At 41.9% G+C, this 24,215-nt stretch overlaps 2 protein-coding genes across 12 annotated transcripts in view; one reads left to right on the top strand and one right to left on the bottom strand.

Annotated features, from left to right (window-relative positions):
* The window catches only part of LOC110371054 (host cell factor), a 9,342-nt gene extending 4,268 nt beyond the window's left edge, over nucleotides 1-5,074 (top strand). Inside the window, exons 9-14 of one of the 2 annotated variants that reach the window (XM_064034544.1) lie at nucleotides 810-887; nucleotides 972-1,133; nucleotides 1,242-1,412; nucleotides 1,497-1,683; nucleotides 3,769-3,884; nucleotides 4,351-5,074. In XM_064034544.1, the coding sequence (XP_063890614.1) occupies nucleotides 810-887; nucleotides 972-1,133; nucleotides 1,242-1,412; nucleotides 1,497-1,683; nucleotides 3,769-3,848 (678 nt within the window). In that variant the 3' untranslated portion in view covers nucleotides 3,849-3,884; nucleotides 4,351-5,074. The remainder of the gene's footprint in view (nucleotides 1-809; nucleotides 888-971; nucleotides 1,134-1,241; nucleotides 1,413-1,496; nucleotides 1,684-3,768; nucleotides 3,885-4,350) is intronic. The other variant, XM_064034543.1, reaches the window with a different exon arrangement.
* On the bottom strand, nucleotides 5,029-24,215 carry Rim (Rab3 interacting molecule). 10 transcript variants are annotated; one of them, XM_049842631.2, is made up of 22 exons: nucleotides 24,016-24,215; nucleotides 21,740-21,944; nucleotides 21,115-21,595; nucleotides 18,986-19,524; nucleotides 18,185-18,401; nucleotides 17,690-17,854; nucleotides 17,135-17,274; nucleotides 15,668-15,913; nucleotides 15,447-15,584; nucleotides 14,863-15,021; nucleotides 13,950-14,036; nucleotides 13,252-13,378; nucleotides 12,478-12,611; nucleotides 11,925-12,033; nucleotides 11,240-11,444; nucleotides 9,244-9,383; nucleotides 9,019-9,183; nucleotides 8,743-8,890; nucleotides 6,310-6,469; nucleotides 5,666-5,863; nucleotides 5,413-5,547; nucleotides 5,029-5,327 (listed from the first exon to the last, which is right to left on the bottom strand). In XM_049842631.2, the coding sequence occupies exons 2-22, from the start codon at nucleotides 21,887-21,889 to the stop codon at nucleotides 5,325-5,327; spliced, it is 3,846 nt and encodes a 1,281-aa protein (XP_049698588.1). In that variant the 5' UTR covers nucleotides 21,890-21,944; nucleotides 24,016-24,215; the 3' UTR covers nucleotides 5,029-5,324. The 10 variants fall into 10 exon arrangements, with proteins under 10 accessions (XP_049698588.1, XP_049698582.1, XP_049698589.1 ...); XM_049842625.2 differs by lacking the exons at nucleotides 8,743-8,890; nucleotides 24,016-24,215 and adding exons at nucleotides 7,787-7,919; nucleotides 23,337-23,545; XM_049842632.2 differs by lacking the exons at nucleotides 18,986-19,524; nucleotides 24,016-24,215 and adding exons at nucleotides 20,379-20,464; nucleotides 23,337-23,543.

Genomic DNA, 24,215 nt, shown 5'->3' with positions numbered 1-24,215 from the left:
TTTTGTTACTTTGGTGTTCCAACTCTTTGTTAAATTGAGGACTCAAAAAGTAAACGAAGAATGAATTAGAAATAAAGAAAAAATGCAATTTTTTTTTCTTGGACCATATATATATTTTTAATTATGATTTTTTTATATTGGTGTGGGTTGTAGCGCGAGGCCCCCCCAAGCGCGAGGCCCTGTGCGGTGGCACAGTTCGCACACCCCTAGGGCCGCCACTGGGTACAAACGCACTGTTAGCATTTTACTCAAGCCATTTATCTCGATAAGGTGATAGAAGATCAATTGGCAAGTCTCGAATTACTTAATTACGTCCAAATTATTAATAGAGAAGTTACTCTCTCTGCTATAATCTTACTCAAACTATTTATTAGGAGGTGGTAGAAAACTCATTGCCAAGTCATTATATAATTATATCAAAATTATATGTTAATTTTTTTCTAAGCAAGTTCCATGTGTGTTCCAACAGTGTCATAAACTAATTGAATTCGTTTTGACAACTATTTTTATACTGATGGCCCACAAAATGACCCCTCGCTTTTTGCTATTTTGTACTCACTTGGGTAGCTTCTAATAAATTAATTAATTTGTCGAAATAAGTCATCAATAAAGTTTACCCATATAAATAAGACGGAATAGAACAAGGTATGCATCAGTGTATGTGACCTATTTCTTTCAAACTTCTCAGTGATCAAGGACTGAAGTACTCTTGGAGTCCTGCATATACACTCAGGTTGACAATTGCTTTGATCTTAAAGTCCTTGCAAATTTATTGTGATTACTTGTAAAGGTTCTATTCCCTTTTACAGGCAGAGTCGGAAGAACCAAAGCAACATGACGAAGACGCGTGGTACACTGTGGGGATCGTGAAAGGGAATTCGTTTACGGTGAGATCTATAAAGATTTCTGAAAATTATTGCTATGCTGTAATATGTGAATTTCTCCCTAATATTTTCCCTTTTAAAATCTAGGTCCAGAACTACATTTCCGACCCAAATGTGGACCTGTCGAACTTGTCACTGGATAATCTACCAGACCTGACCGGGCTACCGACCACGGCGCTTGAACACGGCACAGCCTACAAATTCAGAATCGCTGCTATTAACTCTTGCGGGCGCGGCGAGTTTAGTGAAGTAAGTATAGAATTGCTTTTTTTCTACCATTTCCGTTTCAGTAAGTAATAACAAAATCTAAAAAAATCATAAGTCACAGAAGTATATTAATTAATATTTTTTTCGTAGGAATCTGCTTTCAAGACCTGCTTGCCAGGTTTCCCTGGCGCTCCATCGGCCATTAAAATATCGAAGTCAGTGGAAGGTGCACACTTGTCGTGGGAACCGCCACAAGTTGCCGCTGAAGGAATATTTGAATATTCCGTGTACCTTGCAGTACGGTCGACTACACCATCAAAGGTAACTTTTCTTCTAAAATCTATACTTTTTTAAAGATTTTGTTGAGTTAGATGTTGAATATGAAGAAATAAATTATGTTTGCAGGAGCCAACGAAATCGCAACTAGCATTCGTGCGAGTTTACTGCGGCAAGGCGAACACATGCGTTGTCCCGCAAGCTTCCCTGAGCGCTGCCCACGTGGACTCGTCCACCAAGCCCGCCATTATATTCCGCATCGCCGCACGAAACGAGAAAGGCTACGGACCAGCCACTCAAGTCAGGTGGCTGCAAGGTAAGCCCTAGAGACTAAACATTCACCTAACTTCCAAATAACTTTATATAAGGTCCTACGTTATTAGTCCAGGTCTTTTTGGGTGAATATCAAACAAATTATAATTTGTGTTTTGATCTCTGTTAGACGCAATCAATAGGATTGCGTCTCACGTACATTGGTTATCTCTAAATCTATTAATTTGCAGATGGGAAATTATTGTAGTTGGAATTCCAGTTAATCTAAAGGCCGGCGCCCATTGTTGGCACGGTATTTTTTGCGACGAATTAAAATATGAATTACCAGAAAAGTGTAAAAAAAAACTTGCAGTGCCTGCAGCCTTTGTCGTCTCTTGGGAAGCCTATTAGGCTGTCTTTGGGATCCCACAGCACAACTACTTCCGTCCGATCTGCGGATGATAAAATTCGTTTAAATCTACTACATTATTGAAATCGTCCACATCATTACTGACTAAGAAAGTTAGGGATGCCGCGGCAATGATACCGCCATTGTGCGCGATGCTGAAGGTAACAATGGGCGCCGACCCCTAACAATTGCAATAGAAACAGTAGCACTATTCATATATTTATTACATAGATAGATGGTTAACATCTAAACCTTGAACATGTCAAGGAGTACCATATTTTATGACTTGTATCGTAAAGCTCTATGTATTCCATATGCCAACGCGGTCATATCATTATCATTTTTGGTGGCGTCTAAACATACACAACTGTAAACTTTGGTAAGTTTGGTAAAAATCTCTAGAAATGGGTATAACAATATTCGACCCACCATAAACTACCGCCACATCTTGCCGTACACCGTACGTTTACCGTAACATCTTGCATTATAATTTATTAAAAGAGAAATAATAATTGATACGGTGTTAAATAGTGTGAATGTTTAGACGAAAGGAAGCTCGTATTTCATCACTTGCACTTTTACGACGTCCGAAAATAGCCTTTATTACATTTGCATCAAAACCCTGAAAAATGAAAATTGATATGCGCAAGTTACAGGAATTAGGCTTATGCCACGGCTTTTGATCAGTGTGCATTGGATTCTATTCATTATTTATTTTCTCCCAGTAAACTTGTATTTCTACCATTTTTTTGCGCGTTGCACTTCCTTGTGTTGTTCATGTCAATAATGTACATGTTCCTCGAATGTTAAAGCTGGCTGTACGATGATACTATTTGTAATGTGAAAAATTACGGCAACTAAGAGAGGTTTCAGATTAGCTCAGTTTGCCGTAGGCGCCGCCATGCGCAAACTACAACGACTTGATTATCCCAAGTTTGAAACAGCTCTAGCGTTAATCTGGAACAGCGTTGTAGCAAGTTTCAATATTTTATGTTATATTTTCGATCCGTATCAGTTATTTTGTAAACCTGTATGTGCCGGTCTACGTCGCACTGGCATAAATATTTTCAGTCTCGTACATGTACTACCTAGGACTATATAGAGTTTGAAAAATTCGTTTGTGATACTCGCGATACGTTGGCAGGGGGCGTTACCGTCAACTGACGGCGCAGTGTTGTTCCCGGTTGTCTTAAAAAAATATTTGTGATGTGATCCACGACCATAATATAAAGTTGACAAAGAAACTACTCTCTCATCTTATAACCATTCCATAAATAACATACAACAGGCTCCTGTCATATGACTCCGTCCTGCGCCTTCCCTTCTCTCCTATGTCCTCCGCCGCCGACAGTCCACGCGAATGTCAATTATGAATTTGCCAAACTATAATTTGCAACTGCTTAATGATACTGTTTTTGATGAATGACAACTATTCAAAGAAAACAACAAGCGCATGCTTGAGTTATTGCGTATAAGCATGATGCTCATTTAGTTGCATATATTTAATCGGCCAATATTGTACAACCTCCTATAACGCTATGCAGGTATTATACCATATTGAACTCTAAAATGAGTATGTGTAGGAATACACTTGGATACGTATCAATAAGTGCAGGCGGGATTTTTCACTTTGCAGCAGTGCTTTAGAGATTTCAAGGTACGTGCTTTTTACGCGGTAAAGGTTTTCAGTGCTTTCAGAGCGCACGTTCGAACGATAGCACAACCTTGTGTACACTACAGGTACTGTGACAAAAAGTCAAACGACTAGCAAAGGCGGCGAGGGCAGTTCCACGGCGCCCGCGCGTCCCGCCGGGGACTAGGCGCCGCGCGGGCCGGTGACGTCACGCCGGCCGCTGGTAAGCCTCGCATCACCACTTGTACATTATCACTTCTCTTTTTTCATTATTTTATTTTCTTCAAAATAGTCAATGCCTACTAGATGTAGTTCACTTCATAGTGAGCGCGGCGAATGTCGATTTTAGTCTTTATTTTATAATTTGTATTATTTTTATTTTTGCTGGACCAGGACTAATAAGGAAATAGGACCTTGTATTTTTTGTTTGTTTATTTTTTTTTCTTGAAATAGCACAGCTTGTTACTATTATGTGTAATTGCAAGTGGCCTGAGCATTGCAGCATCACCAGTAAGGGGGGATACAAACAGCTAATAATGACTTATGATGCGTTTTCTTGTTCGATTTTTTTTTATCTTGCCGATTGTTATTGTGTTTTGTTTAATTTTATGAATTAATTTTCTTCTATCAAGTCTTTTGCTACAAGAAAAAAGTAGATTTTGTCCTAATTGAATGTTTTTCCTCCGCAGATATAAAATCTACGGGCGTGAAGAGGGCGGGCGAAGGCAGGCTACCGGGGGCTTCACCATCCAAACAACCCAAGCAAATGTTGCACTAAGTGTTGAGTTTGTGACAGTTTTTAGACGTTTAATATAGACCAATACATTAGTTTGTACAGGACTACAGATTATTAAACAAGTTTTGTTTTAATCAAGGTTAGTACCTTACTAACTACGTTATTTTTAGTATAAGTCACCGTTGAGAGTGAAATCTCATTATGTCGATTTTATAAACACAGAAATCTTCACCTATCAAACATTATATACATTTGACTTAGCCTCTTTCCTCTAGCTAGTATTAATAATGTTGATTGTAAACTATAATTTTATGGACTTGTTACCGTTGTTCACGCCAGACGGTAAGACTGATATGTATTAGACGCAATGAAGTGGATTGCTAAATATGGAAATGTTATACACATATCTGTGGAATATAAATATGGAAATAATGACTTTATTTTTTTATCGACCCAGGTTTTATTTATGCCTAAAAGATAAAATATATGAAAACGATAAAGTAGGATTTTCAGCCAATTTCACCACAAGTTCGTTTAAATTTATAAATATTTCAGATTAAACCCCAATACCTATATAGCACTTGTTTAATAGTAGTGAAATTGGCTGATAAGGATAAAAAATATACATAAATTGCATTTGGCTTTTAATACTTAATTACATATTATTGAGTACACTATACATTTGTTTCATTGCTATAAAATGCTATCTATTCAAAACTCCGGTAGGCATTCCAAAAGAAAATAAAAATACAAATTATTATTATTATTTTATACCTTTCGTTTTATAGAAAATTTCCTATATTCAAGATATTTTGCGTTTTATCATGATATTAAAGCAGTATCACTAAATTTATTATTTGGACAAGTTATAATTTTTTTATTGTGATATAGGTTCGCCTAACCCTTGAAGGCAGTGTAGAACCTTGGTTACTGAAAAATAAAATATTTTTTGTTAGTAAATTGTCATACAAGTCTTAGAAAACAATTTGAAAGTTATGAAATAGTAAATAATTACCAATGAAGTAGTTCCGAAGAGTTTGTACCATCCTATGACGATGTTAGAGAGGTTAAGGTCATCGAGCATGATTTGAGCCACGCCCATAAACACCTTTTTACCCTCTATGCGTCCATAGTCGCCCCACACGGTCACCTGCGCGTACAAAAATATATATAGAACCTACTTTTAAAGGGTAGCCTGTTAAAAAAATACGCATGTATTTTCAGTATTTTATGTCTCACTGCAAAAATAAATGAATGAGATAGCTCACCTGTAATACGCATCCTTTAAAGTTTTCTCTAAAGGTAAGCGTTTGTTGATAAAGTGGGTCGAGTGTGCGGCGCGCCGTGCTCGTCTTTGCCTTGGCGATGCAGCGCTTACCGCTCACAAGGTACACTTTAATGTACGGCGCAGGTAGGGCCCGTCGGCCTGGCTGAGATACCAGACCACGAGCACGGATTACCTCCACCTAAAATATAGATAAATCAGTGTAGTATTAGCAATGTGAAGGATGCAGCAGGTTAAGGTAAATGGAATATGGTTAGCAGACACAACTGAACTTTTAAGGGTCCGTTCAGACAGACCGGTTCGAAGAGCAGAGCAAATTCTTAACACGTTGAAAATTAAGTACTGTTTGAAGTAAGGTTTATTTCGATCGGCTCCGCTCTGTGTGAAAAGAAAAATGCGCGCCGATGCTCTCCGACCCGGTCTATCTGAACGGACCCTTATGGACCTTCCGCATTGCTGCTTTTGAATACATCATTATGGAAATGGACACAAGATTGGAGATATATGGCAGCAATATTATCACGGTAAATAATTTGATTTTTTATTTGCTTATCCTGAATTTCGAACAAATATCATATTGTATTTCGTAATGTAAACCTATATTTTACAGAATCAAGCAGAAATAACCTCGAGAAATCCTTTCTGGTAACACATAGACAGTTGCACGTCACCCTGCGTGGGCGCACCGAGTAACTGTCTGCCGACCAGCTGTCCTGGGCCTAAGCCGTCGATAAAGTCTGACAAGCCGCCTCCGTCCGAACCAGAGCCTCTCATACCAGGAGACCATCTAAAAACAGGTGAACTTATTACCCTATTAAAGCAACTTAAAAATATGGTAGGGGTAAGAATGTTGAAACAATTCTTTAAGCTCCGCCACTGGATTCAGGCCTCTCCTGTTGTTGTCGGATACACTTTTAGAATAGGGTATTCATATTTATTGTGACTTTTATTTTAGAAATAGAAAACCAATTTACAAAAAACAAAAATGATCATGGAATAGACAAAAGTGAAAAAAGTATAAGAGGTATGTATAGTAAAAATATTGACTAGAATTTTATTAGCCACTACCAAAAGAATAGTTATAAAAACAACATTTACAACATTGATACAATAGTGAAGAAGAGGGCGGTAGTCGTTCGGATGCATCGATCGGTAAAGTTAAGGCAAAGAACGTGGATTCCAGGTACTAGGTACTATGTTCAAAATATCAAGTCATCTAAAAAGTAGATGTAACTGTGTAAAGGTGCAAGAAACGCTAGAGAATGGTCTGCATCTATAGGTAGGTAGTAGATTTTATAGTGGGTTAAATAGAATAATATCTATGAAGGTAATGTTCAAAAAATATAGTAACAATAATGAATTTTGTACACAATCAATTTCTATTCTATCTTCGTATTAATCTATCTACAATTATTATTTACTTGTAACATGTGTTGTTCTATGCTTCTATTTACTCATAACCAACACCACACCAACCTGTTCTCGTTCAAGTATCTTTGTATACACTAAGTTAACTGTTCCCTACAACGAGGTTCCGCAGGCAATAATGATGTTCACCTTAACGTAGTATGGAAATGACAAGTGATATGCCGGTGACACATGCATGATGTATGATGTAGGAATGTGTGTACATCGAACAGACAAAGATGGAAAAAAATGTGTAACGAGCCATAAAATAAGTGCATACACCGTAGGCTTTCAGGCAACATTTATCATCAAAACACAATCGTGCATCATGAATGCAGGAACGCTTTGTTTTCGACTGACGACATTTACACCTCCCCTTATAGATGTGACTGAAAATGATTACAAACGTCGGACACTGGTCGTGTAGACACGAGATAAATGGAGCTATCTCATGGTACTTAACGAGAAGGTGCTATGCCTATGCAAGAGAAGACTCGTGCGTGCTGAACAGAAAATTATGAGTGAAACACACCAATTGATATAACTGGAATCATGCTTTGACAAGACGAAAGGCACATAGAGAGGGGCAAAGTATGTAGAAGACGCGAGAAACATCGAGGCGCACATACAAAAATGGATATCTGCAGGCAGCTTGCAAACTGCGGCTTAAAACGGAGCGGTCGAGCGGGCGACTTACGAGGATCCCTCCGAGCTAGATATGGAGACGAGGCTGGTAGCGCACACCTCGTGCGAGCGTTTGAAGGCGGTGGTGGCCGTGCTGGAGCGCTTGCGCCGCGCGCCGCTGCCGCCCTCTACACGAGACACGCGCGCTGTCGCCGACACGAACACCGGCGCAACATACATTTATTACCCGTCGAAAAGCACATACTACTACAGAGTTTGGATATCATACCTTAGCGAAAAAATCGCCTTTCTATAGTCATCTGAGATTGAACTACGTACATATTTCAGATACATGATTTGTTAGTTTACTATTATTATTTATTATTTGGGTATGGATACAGATTATTTCACATTAGTATATTTACGTAGCTGCTGTGTTTTGTAATGATGTAAGTGGTTGGTGAATATTTACATATTTTGAAATAGTTAAGGATACCAAGAATATCAATTTTGATTCACCATTAACCAAGTATCATTGGAGCATATCAAGTAATTAATTACCTGAAACCATGATTAAGGGTTGTGGAAAATGGAAACGCATAGGCGTTTGTGCGAACAACCACTTGTTCATACGAACAAACTGTTAAATGACACGTTATGAAAGGGCTATATTTTAATCTTGTCCAATCATTTACAATTAGTTCCCGAGTTTCGTATGGGGATTTGAGCATGTCTAATAACAAGGTGCATTTGATAATTGTGACTATGCAGCTCCGATATTTAATACACGTTAGAAACATTTACCAGTAAAAGCTCTACATTTGCTGACTTTACATAAGCGACATTGCACATTTATGTTTTGTCTTATGGTTTTTTGTAACATGCTGTGTAATCCATTGAATGCAGATGGCCTCTCTGTCGTTTCTTCGTGACCTTTGTATAATGGGATAGTGGTACGCGGGTGAGCTACCGCCCTGGTCGTGGTGCCACACTATTGTGTCAATGTCGTCGGTGCTGAGCACTGCGAACCTGTCTTCGTCGTTCTCGCTGGAGGCTGAGGAGGCCCGCGATACACCACCCATGCCTCCTCGCATTTCGCCAGGGACCACTTCCTCGCTCCGTTGCACCGTAAACGAATTTTTCCCACGTTTACCAAAACCTAACCTCCGTTTTCGTCCTGTGATTATTGGATGAACACTTACATAATAGTTACTTATGGTTTATTTGTAAAATCATTGTGTGCAGCCAAAGGTCCAAAATATAGTTATTTGATCAAAATGTTTGTCATGAAGTCTGTTGATTTACCTGTCGCTGATAGTTGCGAAGTGGAATTGCTTTTTTTGCCCATACCAGGGCCGAAGTAGTCGCGAGGTTCCGCTTTGAGTAACACGTCGTCACTAGCAGGTTCCAATTCACCCGCCCCGCCGAGAGCAGTATCGCTGAGGCTGCCATCTTTGTTAAAAGTTACACCTTATTTTAAAAATGCTAGTATTGGGAATCTAATCACTCGTATAGTATATTCCGACTTACCCGCTTTTTCGTCCGGTGGTACATCTGCGTTACTCAGACTCCGAGTAAATTGACCCCGACGTGATTCTCGTCTTTCTAGTGGCTGTTGCTGTTGATTGCTACCATTGCCGCGTCCGTTCTCCCGTCCACCATAGTCATTACTGCGTTTTGAATTTCGTCGATGCGGAGGTTTTTCATGTTTTTTAGATTGTTTTTTATAAAGGGAAATATCACGTCGGTGATTATTCGTTTCGGGCGTTGAACGTGTTGGTTGAGACGTTGCGTCGCCAGGTTTGTCCGACGTGGGGGTTGCCATCGCCGCATCATGAATGTTTTGATGAGTGTCATCAAGTGGCAGGTGTGAGGCGACGGGAGTGAGCGCACGACGGGGCGAGCCGAGGTTCGGGGGAGAAAGAGCAACAGACATAGAATTAGCCATAATACTAAATTCTCGATCTAGATGATATGTCGCAGCTATAGAATACGACCGGGTGCGAGCTTTCTTAATAATGGATGGCAAAGGTTTTTTGAACGAGAAATCGATACTGGATTGGGGGGAAAGGGAGTTGGGCGAGCGATATTCTTGGAAAGTGGGAACTTCGTTTATGCTTACACTATTGCAGAATTTTTTTGAACCCTTATCTTCAACTTCAGATTCAGCAGGCGCGTCTAGCAAATTATTTTTTGAAGTTATGCTGACTCTCTTAAACATATTTTTAATTTGATCAGGCGTCGATAGTTCTTGGGGTGAGCTTTTTAATGTCACCAGTGAATCGGAATTTCGTCTGCGGTCTATTTTCGGTTTATCTTTTTTATCTAATTTAGTAGGGAGGTCATCATTATGATTGCTGACTATTTCTTGATTGTTACTGATATCTAGCAAATTCGATTCGCTGGGACTCTTCTGATCATAATTGGTTTTTAAATCGAGTGAAAGAAACTTTTTTCGACTAATTTGGGTTATAATAGGATTGTGGTCTGTTAGGTTTATCGATTGAAGTGCGTCTAGCTCCAGTGTTTCGAATTCCTGGTTTTCTGAATCAGCTATTAATTTTTCGCTGTTCACATGGATTGTTGTTTCAGCTTCATTGTCGTTGCTCTCATGATCGTGATAGTTGTAAAGCATTGGTCCTTTTTGGACAACATCTATGGTACTACTTCTTAATGCTAAGTTCTGACTAGGTGTTTTACCTTTATTAACGATAGGAATATCAGGAAGTGACCTAATGCGCGGATTAGGTAAACTTGCTATATTAGGAAGTCTCCTTCGTCTAATGCCCTTGTTTGGATTATCTGGGGCGACGGTAGGAGCCAATTCCGAGTAACAATTGATAGATTCGGTCTGTATTTGTATTTCGTTCCTACAAGGATGAACATTATGTACTTGTGTTGGCGGTGGGCCATAATATACATTCGTGGGTAGAGTCCTTTGTTCTCTATTTATTGAAATGGTTGTAACAAGTGCGGGTTTCGGTGCTCGCGATAGTTCCATGTGAAAAATGTAATCTTTTTGATTTTCAGTAATTTTATATGTATTCGTGTAAACAGGATATTCGGGACAGCTGTGACTTCGTTCGTAAGCGTGCCGGTGGGAGCAGTCTCGAGTGCAGGAGCCGGCAGAGCGGCTGCGAGCGAGTATGCGGCGCAGGCGGCGGGTGGGGCGAGCGCGGTGGCTCAGTGCCGGCGCGGGGAGCGTGTCGGCGCGCGCGCGCAGCCGGCGCCGCACCGCGCGCTCCGCACCCGCCGGGATACTAATGTACGGCAGTAGCCGGTGACAGGTACGATCAGTACGGCGGAATCGAGCCTGAGGGGCAGGGGTAGCACTATCGCAAGAGGAAGATGTACTATGAGGAGGGAGTATTCGCTTCCGGCTGTAAAGTTATATCAATAATAGCCTTTTTACTTCGACTCTCTTGATATTCAGCTGATTGGATCGTGTGTAGATCTAGATTATTTAAAATTGTTAGCAGTACCTATAACAATATTAGATTGGTCGTAGACAGTTGTCTCGATATACCTGAGCATTCTGGTAGGGCGAGGTCGTTCGGACTGCGTGCTGAAGGCGCTGGAGGTGACGGACGCGACGGACTCGAGGTCGGAGTCCTGCGCGGCGTTGTCGGGCGACAGGCGCCGCCGCGGGGCCCAGCCGCCTGCGCCCGCGCCTCCGCCGCTCCGCGCTGCCAGCTCGGAGTCCGACAGTCCTGCGTAATGTCTTTCCCACCCTACATTATAATTGTACTCACTGATATACAAGTTTAAAGACACGTTACTCACAATACACATCATCTTCTGTAGTTAATGATGTTCAATTTATCACAATACTATTTTAACATTATGACTGTCCTTATAAAATGCAGGATATTAAGAAAAGGGGCTGTAGACATCTTTTCCACAAAACAGGGTAGTGTAGTTAATTTCGTGAACTTCGAACGTTCGTACATCCTTTCTGAACACGAATTTGACATAGACATAGAAATGGACATAGGTACTAATTCAGGTAGGCAAGTGTAGAGTGTAAGTAAAGCTGACCATACACGCGAAGGATATTCCTGACCGTTTGTCATATGTGGTTATAAGTGCTGGCATCACAGACTTGCTTCTTTACGTAGTATACATATGTATACTTATGTTGAAACCGTCAGGAATACCGATAGGGCACGTATAAGGTGACAGGTTATTGGGACAGGGCAGCGTGTATTGACCTTGTGGCGTGCTGCGGTAGGTGAGTGTGGCGCCAATGTGATGCGGGGCGATCCACTTACGTTCCTCCAAGTCGGCCGACACTTGCGCTCGCACAGCTCTCTGCCCACCCTGACAAAACATACCGTAAACTTTGGTACAAGTCTTGGTTTAGATACTTTAAAATTTTTCCTCGTTCTTGTGGGTCGCCAGGCAGATGACATGCCTAGCATGCTGTTCATAGCTGTCATCCCCAGCTGTTATGGGTCCATCCAGTCGTTAAGGGATGCAACTGGGTATAGACACTATGTAGGTATACATATTGTTTTCTGGTACAATTAATTACAGGTCATTTATTTTAAGAAATGTAGGTATGTGCTGTTGATGCGTGTATACAATGCGCCTCAGGCGCCTGATCTCCTGATCTCTCTCCGGTCGTGTCGAATTACCGTCCCATCGAGCTATGAGAGTTAAGGAATAGGGAGTGCACTTGTGTCTGCGCAAATGCTCGTCTGCGTAGTTGGCTAATAGTCGCCGTAGCCGATAATCGGCTAGGAGGACATCACAATGCGCTACCTGGTGATGAGGTATTTGTGGTAGTTGACGTTTCTTGGGACTGGTGGTGGGCGTGGCCGTGGCTGAGCGCGACTGGAAGCGCGGCGCGTACGCGTGCGTCGGTAACCGCGACCCGTCTCCCCGGTCCTCGTTCACTGCAAAATCATATTATATTGCTTTCTCATCGTCGTATTGTCCTAAAATTTTTTAAAGACCTACAAACCATTAAAACTTTGATTTTTATTCATATTATACATTCATTACAAACAAGATGTTAATAGAAAGATACAAAACAAATGTACAACAAACTTACGAAGATTGCCTTTAAAAGATAAATTAGGTTATTAGATTGAGAATGACATGCAAGTATCAAACATGAAATGGTTTACATTCACATTGTTATTAATAAGAGCGCTGCATTCATAGAATTCTTAAAATCTTTAGTTTTTCAATTAGACCAACAAAGAATCTGAATACAGCGCATAACAAACACCCATAATGGATAGCGTGCTCATATCAGGTAGATAAGGACGAGGTCAGCGGAAGATGCATGAAACAAAACCAAAGTGGAACAGAGCTAGGAGGTGAGATAGTAAGTGGCAGTAAAGTGGTGATGAGCGGACGCGGCGAAAGAACGTGCGTGTCTCGACGACAGTGTTCCGTGCGGGGTCGAGGCCCGCTGTCATTGCGACGTCCACGGACCAATCGGAAAACAGTTAGGAACGCCGACGGGGTCGCGTGTCGGCGTCCGTGGTCGTGATTGGTGGGTAGAGTCTGCGGGCGCCGATGCGGCACCTGTGTAGCGCCAGCCGTCGCGGTCGGCGGGCGGCGACAGCGAGCGGCGCGGCGACTTGCTGCGAGCCCGCGCCGGCCGCGCCACGCCCGCCGCCGACTGCGAGCGCGCCACGCTGTACCCGCCGCTCTACGCAAACACCAGCGCGTCAGTACCACTAACTCAATATACTAACACATCATCAATACAGCTTTGCTACTAAACATTTCGCTTCGCATCAAGATTTAGAAGGAAGGCGACTGTGCTACGCAAACAATTTTCAGTTAGTAAAGCTACTACTACTGTGTACTACATTAAGTGGACATGATGAGATAGACGTTACGTCATACCTGCATTTGACCATGGCATCGTGTCGATGGAAGCTAAAACTTGTTGGTTGTTGGTTTATACTTACGTGCGTCGGATGTCCTTATATGTTAAATTAGGTTATGTACATGCATTGGCCACTGTCTTGGATATAACACAATTTATTTGTGCATCTTGTAAGGAATACTGAGAAAAAGTCCTCAGGAAAATCGTATCTGGAAGTCATGCAAATAAGTTGGTACAATATTTATATCTTTGGGGATTCGAACCCTTCGTGTCTACAAACTGCTAGTATTTGTATGTATATCGGTGTTGGGCGTACACCTTATCATGCAAACGAGTATATACTTAAGTTCAACATTATAGGTATGCGTAGGTGTTCGTTATGACTCACGCGTTCTCTGTTCATCCCGGCAGCGCGCACGCGGCCCGCCGGCGACATGTCGCGTCGGTTAGATCTCGCTCCCTCCATGTCCATGCGCTGAAACAAACATTCGTATTTCTTTGGGTACTTAAGGCGAGGAATTGGTCAACAATAATTCCATAACCGGCACGCGCATCTAAGGCGCCAAAAGGGGTCGGAGCGTCTGAGCGGGGCGAGGATAACAATACGCGCGCTAGCTTATAACTAAAAGTCGTAAGCGACAAAATGGTTTTGTAATTTTATTATTTAGAAATGATAATTTGATAAAAATTCCTTCTACAATTTTAAAGAGTATGTATATACTCAACTACTAAAAAAGTTAAGAGGCTTAAATCGGTCCCGTATGCCCATAATATGTGAATCTCTTTTTAAAAAGAGGTATGTTTGATATATTTTTCTCTGGTATAAAAGTTACCTAATCATGTTTCTACTTCTAACAAAATAAGGTTTATATCATGAACTTTCAGGTAACCAAGTTGTATTTTGATCCGTTTTGTATTTACTGAGAAAAATTGAAATCCTTGGCGCCAAAAATTCCAATTCGTCCTCTTAAGGAACGTGGAAATCTTTTTTTATCATCCTGCCCATTTTCAATTTTATTTAGGGCGTAGCGCGTAGCATTTATATTTTTTCTACTAATGTAGCTTTCTAATGGTGGAAGAATTTTTAAAATCGGTCCAGTAATTTTTGGGTTTATCCATTACAATCAAGCAGATAAAGTTTTCCTCTTTATATTTTACTGTTTCCCGTAGCCTACTAATTTCCACGGTTCAGCCATTCTTGAGTTATAAAATGTGTAATGTTAATGACTTTCTTTTATTATATAAGATATATAGAGGTACAATATAAATATATAGATGTAAAGTTTAAAGGAACTGCTTACATCATGCGGCGGCGGCGGACTGGAGCTGGACGCGAGGCTGGACAGCGAGTGGTGGCGCCGCAGGTCGCACTCGCTCGGCGTGTCGGAATCCGACAGCCGCGACGTCGACGTCGACGGCGGAGACAGGTGCTCGCCGTCTGCCTCGTCTTCGCGGTATCTCTGGTAAGAAAAAACATTTTTAAATTATTTTTGATGTGATTCTCACTGGCTGATAAAAATGTAAATGAAAACATCTTGAGGAAACCTGGACTCTAAAGTCTGAAATCACCAACCCACATTGAGCAAGCGTGGTGATTAACGCTCAACCTTCTCCATGTGAGAGGAGGGCTGTGCCCAGCAGTGGGACGATGAAAAGGCTAACGATTTCTCATTTGAATTGAATTTTCAGGATTTTTTATTCAGAATTTTTCAGAAATTATGACTGATTGATAGTGTTATCGTGAAAAATTGTTTGAAGCTTCATGATTTTTTTAAGAACCAAGTAAAAATTATTGCTTTTCCCAAAAGCTGAAAAGGACTTTCAATGAAACTGGCTTCGTTAAAAATGTAAACGCACTTATTTTCCTAATTTAAAAACAACTCACGCTAAAGCTTCCCATCTCCTCGTGTGGCTTCAACGTATACCATGTAGGTTCATGGTTCATTACAATGGTGTCTAAATCCAGAAGGACTTCGCCGAGAAAATCGTTTGGGCCGTAACGATTTAAATCCCACACGGTAACCTAAAAATAATACGAGTCATTTTGAATAGAAATATTTTTACTTGCCCAAGGGACTTTTTAAAATGTCAGGGTGCAATATTTACCTCCAAAGTTCTTCTCTTTATGTCTGTAATGCGAATTCCGCAATAAATAAAGTTTTGATTCCATCGTGGTTCTAATGTGTTGGCTAAGGTTTTCGTTCTTCGCTTGCTCTTCTCGCTTTTGTCGGGCAGTAGGAATATTTTTGCGTACGGGCATCTAGGGGAACCGTCGGGCCGAGGTGTGAGTCCGCTCGCTGATACGACTGTGACACACAGCTGCGTTGCGGTCACGTCGAAGTATATTTTCAGCTGTTGTGAATGGAAAAGAAATGTCAAAATCACACGAATATTTATTAAAATTAAACACAAAGTATATATATGGGCTATATTTGACCCGGGAACGTGAAGATCCGGAATGCCGGTGAAACTGCTAGTATGTTATCTCATAATGCTTGAACTGGCCACAATAATTGAAATGCCCTCTTAGGGATACAACTGATACACGTACATTATAGCTTAATAACATATCTTCAACTAGCTGTGGTTCACTGTGGATGGGCGAGTTGACCTAGTTAAGTTTTTGTTACAAAATTCTCAATAAAACTGAGTAAGCTCGGATTGGAATTGCGCCAGATTAATAACATAGGTTTGGCCCTGGAACTACGCCCGAATATTAGTGGTTCTGGCGTGCTCTTTTAGTACAGACCTACATTTCCAACTTTGCTGCGTAAGTGGTAAGGGGTGCACATAACTACCTAATTGTTTATTTCTGGCAGATCATAAGCGTTATTATGAAGTTATTTGAATATGAGCGGTAATCCAAAAATCTCATTTTTCACCCAGTTCCATAAGGAACCTCTTCTCGTATTCCGATAAATATAGCCTTATGTTCTTCGGAGATAGTGAAGTCGTGGTGGCCTAGTGGGTAAAGGACCAACCTCTCAAGTATGAGGGAGCGGGTTCGATCCCAGGTCAGGCAAGTACCAATGCAACTTTTCTAAGTTTGTATGTACTTTCTAAGTATATCTTAGACACCAATGACTGTGTTTCGGATGGCACGTTAAACTGTAGGTCCCGGCTGTCATTGAACATCCTTGGCAGTCGTTACGGGTAGTCAGAAGCCAGTAAGTCTGACACCAGTCTAACCAAGGGGTATCGGGTTGCCCGGGTAACTGGGTTGAGGAGGTCAGATAGGCAGTCGCTTCTTGTAAAGCACTGGTACTCAGCTGAATCCGGTTAGACTGGAAGCCGACCCCAACATGATTGGGAAAAGGCTCGGAGGAGGATGATGATGTTTTTCGGAGATAGTGAAGCTTCCACACAGTGAAATATCTTTTCAAATCGGTACAGTAGCTATGAGCTTTAAGGGTTGGTACACACAAAAAAAATATCTTTATCATGTTACTTTAGATTTAAGTATACTTTGAACTATATTAAACTGAATAAGTCCTGTATTGTCAGACAGTCTAAGTCAGTATTGGCAAACATCGAAATTTATAAAATTGCGGTAAGTTAGCAGAATTCACTTACCTGAATGCGTCCGGCAACGTTAGCGTTGTGGTGGTTACCATATCTCGCGGGCCGGCGCCGAGAGTGCACGTCAGGGGAGCCCGGTGACGTCACCAAAACGCTGGGCTTCTCGCAACCCCCCATCACTTCCGTGTATACTTCTGCGTACATAGAACAAACTTAACTCTTAAAAGGAAATGTTTATGGCTACTAAGCATGGTTGATAAACCCGTTCAACATTTAAATGTCTGATCTCTCTTCGGTCGAGACGGTTTACTTTCCCATCGGGCAATGAGAGTGAAGAAGTAGCACCTGTGTAGTGTGTCTGCAAAAATGCTTTCGCTTTGTATGCCTGGACATCATTCACTCATTTTGTTTTTAGGTGCAAAAGAACCATTAAAACTCGTTTAGAGATATTCGCCTTTAATAGGGACTGCATTTGCGAAAATAATAGATACCTATACATAAGTATTTATGTATCTTAGTTGCAAAGGTCAAATAAGCAGACACTAGACAGCTACATCAGTTAAGATTGAAAGCTAATATAATGACGGATCGATAGTTATTTCAATTCACCTTTGTGTGTTCTCCACGGCACAGCGGGCGTGCGCGTGGCAGTCAGGGGTCGCGACACCACTAACTCCACGTGCAAGTCGTGCTTACTGTCAGCTACAACCGCCGCCACCTCGTCCGCGCTCCGCCCTTGAAGAGGCACCCCGTTCCATTGCAGGACCTCGTCACCTGTGTGCAAACTCGGTATTGTCATTACATAAATACATACCTACAGCTGATCTCTCTCCGGTCGTGTCGGATTGCCGTCACTTCGGGAGATGAGAGTGAAAGAATAGTGAGTGCACCTGTATCTGCGCAAATGCTTGTGCACTATAATATGTCCTGCGCAGTTTTAACCAACTGCGCGATCTCTTGACATGAGATCAGCCGCCGTAGCCGATAATTGGCTGGGAGGACATCATCAGCATTACATACCTACTGTTTAACAGCGTTAACAACTTTACTTGCCATTGTCCAGTACATTGCAATCAATATAAACCATAGGCATTATACACTCACCTATTCTAAGTTGTCCTTCTAAGTCAGCAATGGAACCTTTTTTGACCTTTTCCACCACTGCGACCCTCGTGCCGTCCGGGAGCAGTTTCCCTCCCACCACCTTCAGACCGAGGATAGCCGCTGAAGAGTGTGAGCTCCCTTCCACGACGCTCTTCCGGAGCACCATGTGACCGATCATGCGAGTGCCGTCCGCGGACACCTGCCAGCTCAGCGGGAACTGTACACAATACCAGCCAATTCAATCATCAGTCTCACTACACTAAGAGCATAAATCAATGAATACTGTTTAAATATGTTAAACGGTACATAACAGCACAGTAACAGCTACTCCACGAAGCTTTAACACCGTGTAATTTACAAGAAAGTGCACACTCAACATAGAGAGGATGTAATGCATGCTCGCCAATGCAATCATGCTACAGCCAATAATATCCTTCGAAATTAATATTGTCTACACGCGCTTTACTATCCTACTAAATAATTAATTGTTAAAGTGAACTATACAGTTTTCTATTTATTAACTTTTGTGTCTTGTATGTACAAAGTTTAGACCTAACTTGAGTTTCAACTAGACTTAAAGGAACGTGGAATAATTACAATTTAATCTTTAATCAAGCCTCACGCAATCAAGAACTGTTTTCAAATAAAATATTTCATTCAGTTACAAAAAGTCTATAGTCTGTAAATATTTCCTATATGTTATAAAAGATATGCATAATCAAACCGCAAACTGAACTATATAATAGGTAAATTAGAACTAATTTGAAGCAACTAACCGACACAATGTGAAACGGTCTGTACCTTAGGGCAATCGCCTCTGTTCGAATCTTCACTGGAGGTGAAGGTGCTAGAGGTATCGATGCCCGAGTCTTTGGTGGCGGAGTCCTGGCTGGTCTGGCGCTCGGGCTCCCAGCGTAGCGCGGCCCAGTCGTGTGGCGCGCCAGACGCGTCGCGGCCGCCGCGCGGGAACGTCGCGGCGCCTTCGTGCCCGTCAAAGCGAACGGTCTTTTTTCTCCTCTCAGTGAACCGTCTATTGTCTGAGGAGTCCTCCCACAAATAGGCACTCTTATACACAGCTCGATCTGGGCGCGGGCCCTCTTCTGGTGCGTACGGGCGTAGATACGCACCTTCGCCATCGTCGCGGGCCCGCCACCGGCAGTCGGTCACAGAATCGAAACTGCGTCCACCTGACGGTCCGGTCCTGGCCACGTCGAATGGACCGCGCGCCTCTGCCTCGTAATCGGCCGGCGAATGATTAATCAAATTGTAATAATTGTTGGCGGCCACGTTGGCGCTACGCAGATGCGGGTGCCGAACTGGAGCACATGCCTCTAGTTGTCCTAAGAATGATATCGAATGAGTAACAACGTTTACCTATAAAGGCATGTTGACATCGCCCGCGTCCGTTCTTGTTATGGACCCACGCGCATGTACGCGCCCGGTACCTAAGTTTTGATACTCCTATTTTGTGAAAATTTCTACATGTCGAACAAAATGTACTGCCCATTTGTTTATTCCTCACGGCATGTGTAATGAGACTTAACTTTAACGAATTTCATTTAAATTAATAAGCTAATACGGCGTGTTTTTAATTTCATTTAAAATAAATTAATTGAAAGCGGTGATCATCACGCACAAGCGGAAAGAATGTGTCAAACTTATTCGAGTAAGACAGTAAAACAGCAACAATAAAATAAAGTACACGACCACAAACAATTCTAACGGATTTATAGTAAAAATATGAACAAGTACACTTCTTTTCGCCCAAGCATGCGTTTGTTTGAACCATAAATATAGTGCGAAAGCCTAGTAGAATTGAAAGGTACCGTGGAATTATTAAAATAAGTAATAAGATTCAGTAATGAAACGACATTTTTGGTTCAAACAACAGAAAACTTAAAAGAGAAGTACATTCACCAATTTTAGTTTAAGAATTCCAAATAATGCAGCAATAAGTTCTATATTTCTCTTTCTATTGTGACTTAAACCTGATAAATGAGTGAATGCTCTTCTTTAGATAGTTATGAAGACGGGTGTCTTCGAAGAGATAGGACGTTATCAACAGTCATCACAATTTGTCCACCAGAGAAAGAAGTGTTTTACGTAACAGTAATACTGATCATCACATCTAAACTTCAGCAATATAATTACAACGCATAAGTAGATAAGATCCCGACAAAACTCGCCCTCTCACCGATAAGAATTTATTCATTTTCTCGTTTAACATCGTCTGACGCTGGCTTCTGGAACTCTCGGAACTGCTCTTATCATTATTTGTACCTGCGAACAGGGGATGGCGTGGTGAGGGCACGCGTCGCCAGAGCGCCGTATGTCTCGCGAGGCTACCGGGCGCGCACATGGGCATGGTTAACAAGCAAAACGTACGTGGCGGCAAACGATTACATTACAAGACAGCTCCAAACCCAGCACCACACTGTTCTCCTGTGTGCCAGGTTTGAAACCTTTGACTTGAAGATCTCTGAAAATAAGACTGATTGAGCAAATAAAGTGTTTATGTTTTGATTTGTAATAATATTCGGGCTCTAAAATGTTACAATGGAACACGAATATAATTGACTACATGAATTAACGTGATGGATTACATCTATGGATACAGATAAGTTTAGGTGCTCAACACTATCAGTTTCAGTGAAATATAATAATACTTAGATAACTAACAATCACAATTACCTGAGGCTACTTAAATTAATGAACACCTCGCACGGAACACCTTAACTTTATCATTGCGTAATGCCAGAGATGAACATGAAAAACGTTATGTATACGGCTAAAGTATACCTACTTAATGTGTTTGTGGTGTTGTGTTGTGTGTAGGGTTGATAAACAAAATTAGCTTGGATGGAAAGGATCTTGTAGTGTTACAAGTGACAGGATTGGGTGATGGATGTCGGGTCAGCGTGCATACTTACCGCGATCACGATACTCGTCGTTTTCGTCGGAAACACACTCGGGAACTTCGTCATCCGAAGAGGAAGACCGAGGCGGGAGGAGGGGGTGTGACGCTGGCGTGAGCGGCAACAACTGGGTGGAGGGAGTTACCCCCGTCTCGACCACCCCGTATGCAGCCTTTTGTCTCGGGTGTACTAGATGCGGATGAGTTCTAGCCAATCCTTCAAGTTCACCATAACACCTTTGCTCTTGTTGACTGTACTGGCGACGGAGAGCACTGCCAGATCTCTGAAGTGGCAGATTTTCTTTCTCTGCGGCGCTGTGTGCCCGTTCTAGTTTTGGTCTTTTATCAAATGACCCGTCTGGCTGTGGTGGTAGACCTCTTAGATCATTTTCCATACGCCATAACATTGAATCCTGGCCAGCACTTTTGTGGATCCATTGTCCAGTTTTTGATAATAACTCTTGTTTCTTACGGCACAGTATACATACCCAAATAACCTGCAACAACGACAGTTGCTATAGATATGCTTTATGTGATTATTTTAGTATTATAAGTAATTTCTTGTAATCTTTGAGTGCAAAACAAAGGTCTAAATGCACAATAGCATGACAGCACTTGGTTCTTAAAAAAATATGATTAACCTTGTTAGAACGGAGAGTGACTTTGCCCCCGCACCGAGCGCAGCACCTCACTCGGCAGTAATGGCACGAGTGGCCGACGCCGTCCGCGAACTTAGTCTTGAGGCAGATGTGGCAGGTGGCTGCGAGCTCTACGCCGGCGGCGCGGTGCATCTCATTGCGAGTCCGGATCGTCTGCTCCAGCACTGTGACTTCATCTTGCTTACGTCTGCGCCAATACGAGCCCGTTATTATACATGCTTCACTTGTGCGAATTAAGTTCTTTAATAATTACATCTCTAGAGATATCCCTCCCCCTCTATCTTTAGATTTCACTATGGTATAACATAGGGTAACATTCAGTTGTTATATACTATAGAGACGCAGCGTAATCAGATGCATAATTTAAAGCACATCGCTTGTATGTCAACAGTCTTTAAGATATCAAAGTCTTTGCACTAACTATTGAAACTTCCACGAAAGCCAATCTTTAAAGATTGGCTAGTTGAGTGCAGTTTCATTGTGCAAATTCGAATGCAACTACAACTATCTCCTGAGATTTCGTATGTAAACGGGAACTGCCCACTTTGACGAATTAACTGATTTGTAGGAAAATAAGATATTTTAACCAGTAGTATTAGCGCACAATAAGAATGGATTACCTACAAAGCGAGTCTTCAGAAACGAACAAGTTTCAGTTATTTTTGGCGTAGCTACTTGGGATTCTCTTCTTATTCCGAAATCAATAAAGCTTCAAAATTGTTACTTCATAGACAGAATCCACATTATTCGAAATCTCCCCGAAACTAACCGTAGTTATCCATTTAATCGAACTCCAATATCAATTCGATTGTCCTATTCCTCGCGATTCTATTGTGTGACTGAAGTATCTTATCCAAAATTAAAGCCACCTCTAATGTAGGTCAAAAAGTAGGTCAGATAAATAAATCGCAATAATATGCTCCCTCTGCTAAGTTCGACTCGGAAATCGACTATGAGCAATTCAATTTGCACACTTGTTTGAAACACTAACTCGATAAAATAGATGCCCCATTGTGCAATATAATGCCACACTCGATATTGATTAATTTTAATCCGGAATGAAAAGTCTCACTGTAGGAAAACATATTACCTACCGTGAAGAAAACGGTTGTAATTTAATTATTGTATTATAATTTATAGGGGTGCGTCATTAAAATCAGCATATAATTTTTATGCGACACTACACTGGCTATTATAACCCGTTTTTGCTTTTAGTTCCTTGGGAGCACCAAGAAAATTTCTGATATAGGCAAAAAGTGTAAGAAAAATTTTGCATATAAAGAAAGTTAAGCACTTAGGTAGCTGTTTATCTACGTCAATACTGAACCGTACTTATGTACTCGTCCTCGCTCGAGATAGATACTGGTATATAGCTGTACGTAGTACTGAATGGGATCTGACAACACAATAGCGGGTTAAACTTTGCAGCGAACAATGTGCAATGGCTATCAAAAATAGCATCCGAATGGTACAGTTAAGGATAGGATCACAGCACTTTCACAAATAACAGTGGTGCAGTACGTCGAATGTGTAGATGGCGACACGGGAGGGGCGCGGGGCGCGGGGTACGTGGGCACACCTCATGATCTCGTGCTCGCGCTGCTCCTCCTGGCGCTGTCGCATCATGACGCCTTCGATGATGGCGCGCTCCTCGGGCGTGAGGTGCGAGAGGTCCGGCATGTCGGCCATGGCGGGCGGCGAGCCGCGAGCGGTGCGCGGGCCCGCCGCGTGCTGCGGTGCTGTGCCCGCGGCGCGACGCTCGGCGCGCCACTCCACTCGGAGGTTTATTTAATAATGCCGGGCGGGCCAATGGCGCGCCGCCGTGCTCTGACGTCAGCGCGGTATTGATCGCGGCGGCAGGGCGCGACGCCGCACCGCTCCCGCCGCCGCCCCGAACCACGTATATGCGTGCGCATATCAACTATGCAACGATCTACGTGTACACATCTCTGCTCACCAGCTGCTCACATCTAATTATTTAACCAACATTCCTCTATCATGTTATTGTGCCAGGTTTCTAATTCATGCAGCAGACAAAAAAAAAGCCTTAAAAGTACCATACTTATTTGCAGATTAATGTGAGGTAATTCGAAGTACTGGCGAGTAACTCACTACATTACCTACACATTTATACAGTAAGATTCATAACGCACATAACAAAATGATTTCGTTTTGCAGCTTCCTCCAAAGAAAGGTAGTAAATGATAGTTCCTCAAAATATAAAAATATAATGGCTACCCTTTTAGTTTATGACCCACCTCACAGATGGCACTACCACGCTCAGGTATAACCTGCGATGAATTTAGTTTTTGCTTATTATGTAGTAATTAACTCAAAAGAATAGTGTTTTCAACTGCACACTTTCCCAAAACTGGGTACCATTCTAATCACAAAATATTATGCTACAGCGTAGCTGGTTAATAGCCGAGGGCCTACGTCGTAGTCGGCCTCATCGTAG

Source organism: Helicoverpa armigera, chromosome 5 (genome assembly GCF_030705265.1).
Source record: "Helicoverpa armigera isolate CAAS_96S chromosome 5, ASM3070526v1, whole genome shotgun sequence".
NCBI classification, from domain to species: domain Eukaryota; kingdom Metazoa; phylum Arthropoda; class Insecta; order Lepidoptera; family Noctuidae; genus Helicoverpa; species Helicoverpa armigera.
Note: the sequence above shows the minus strand (reverse complement) of the source record. Positions and strands in the feature narration are given on the sequence as shown.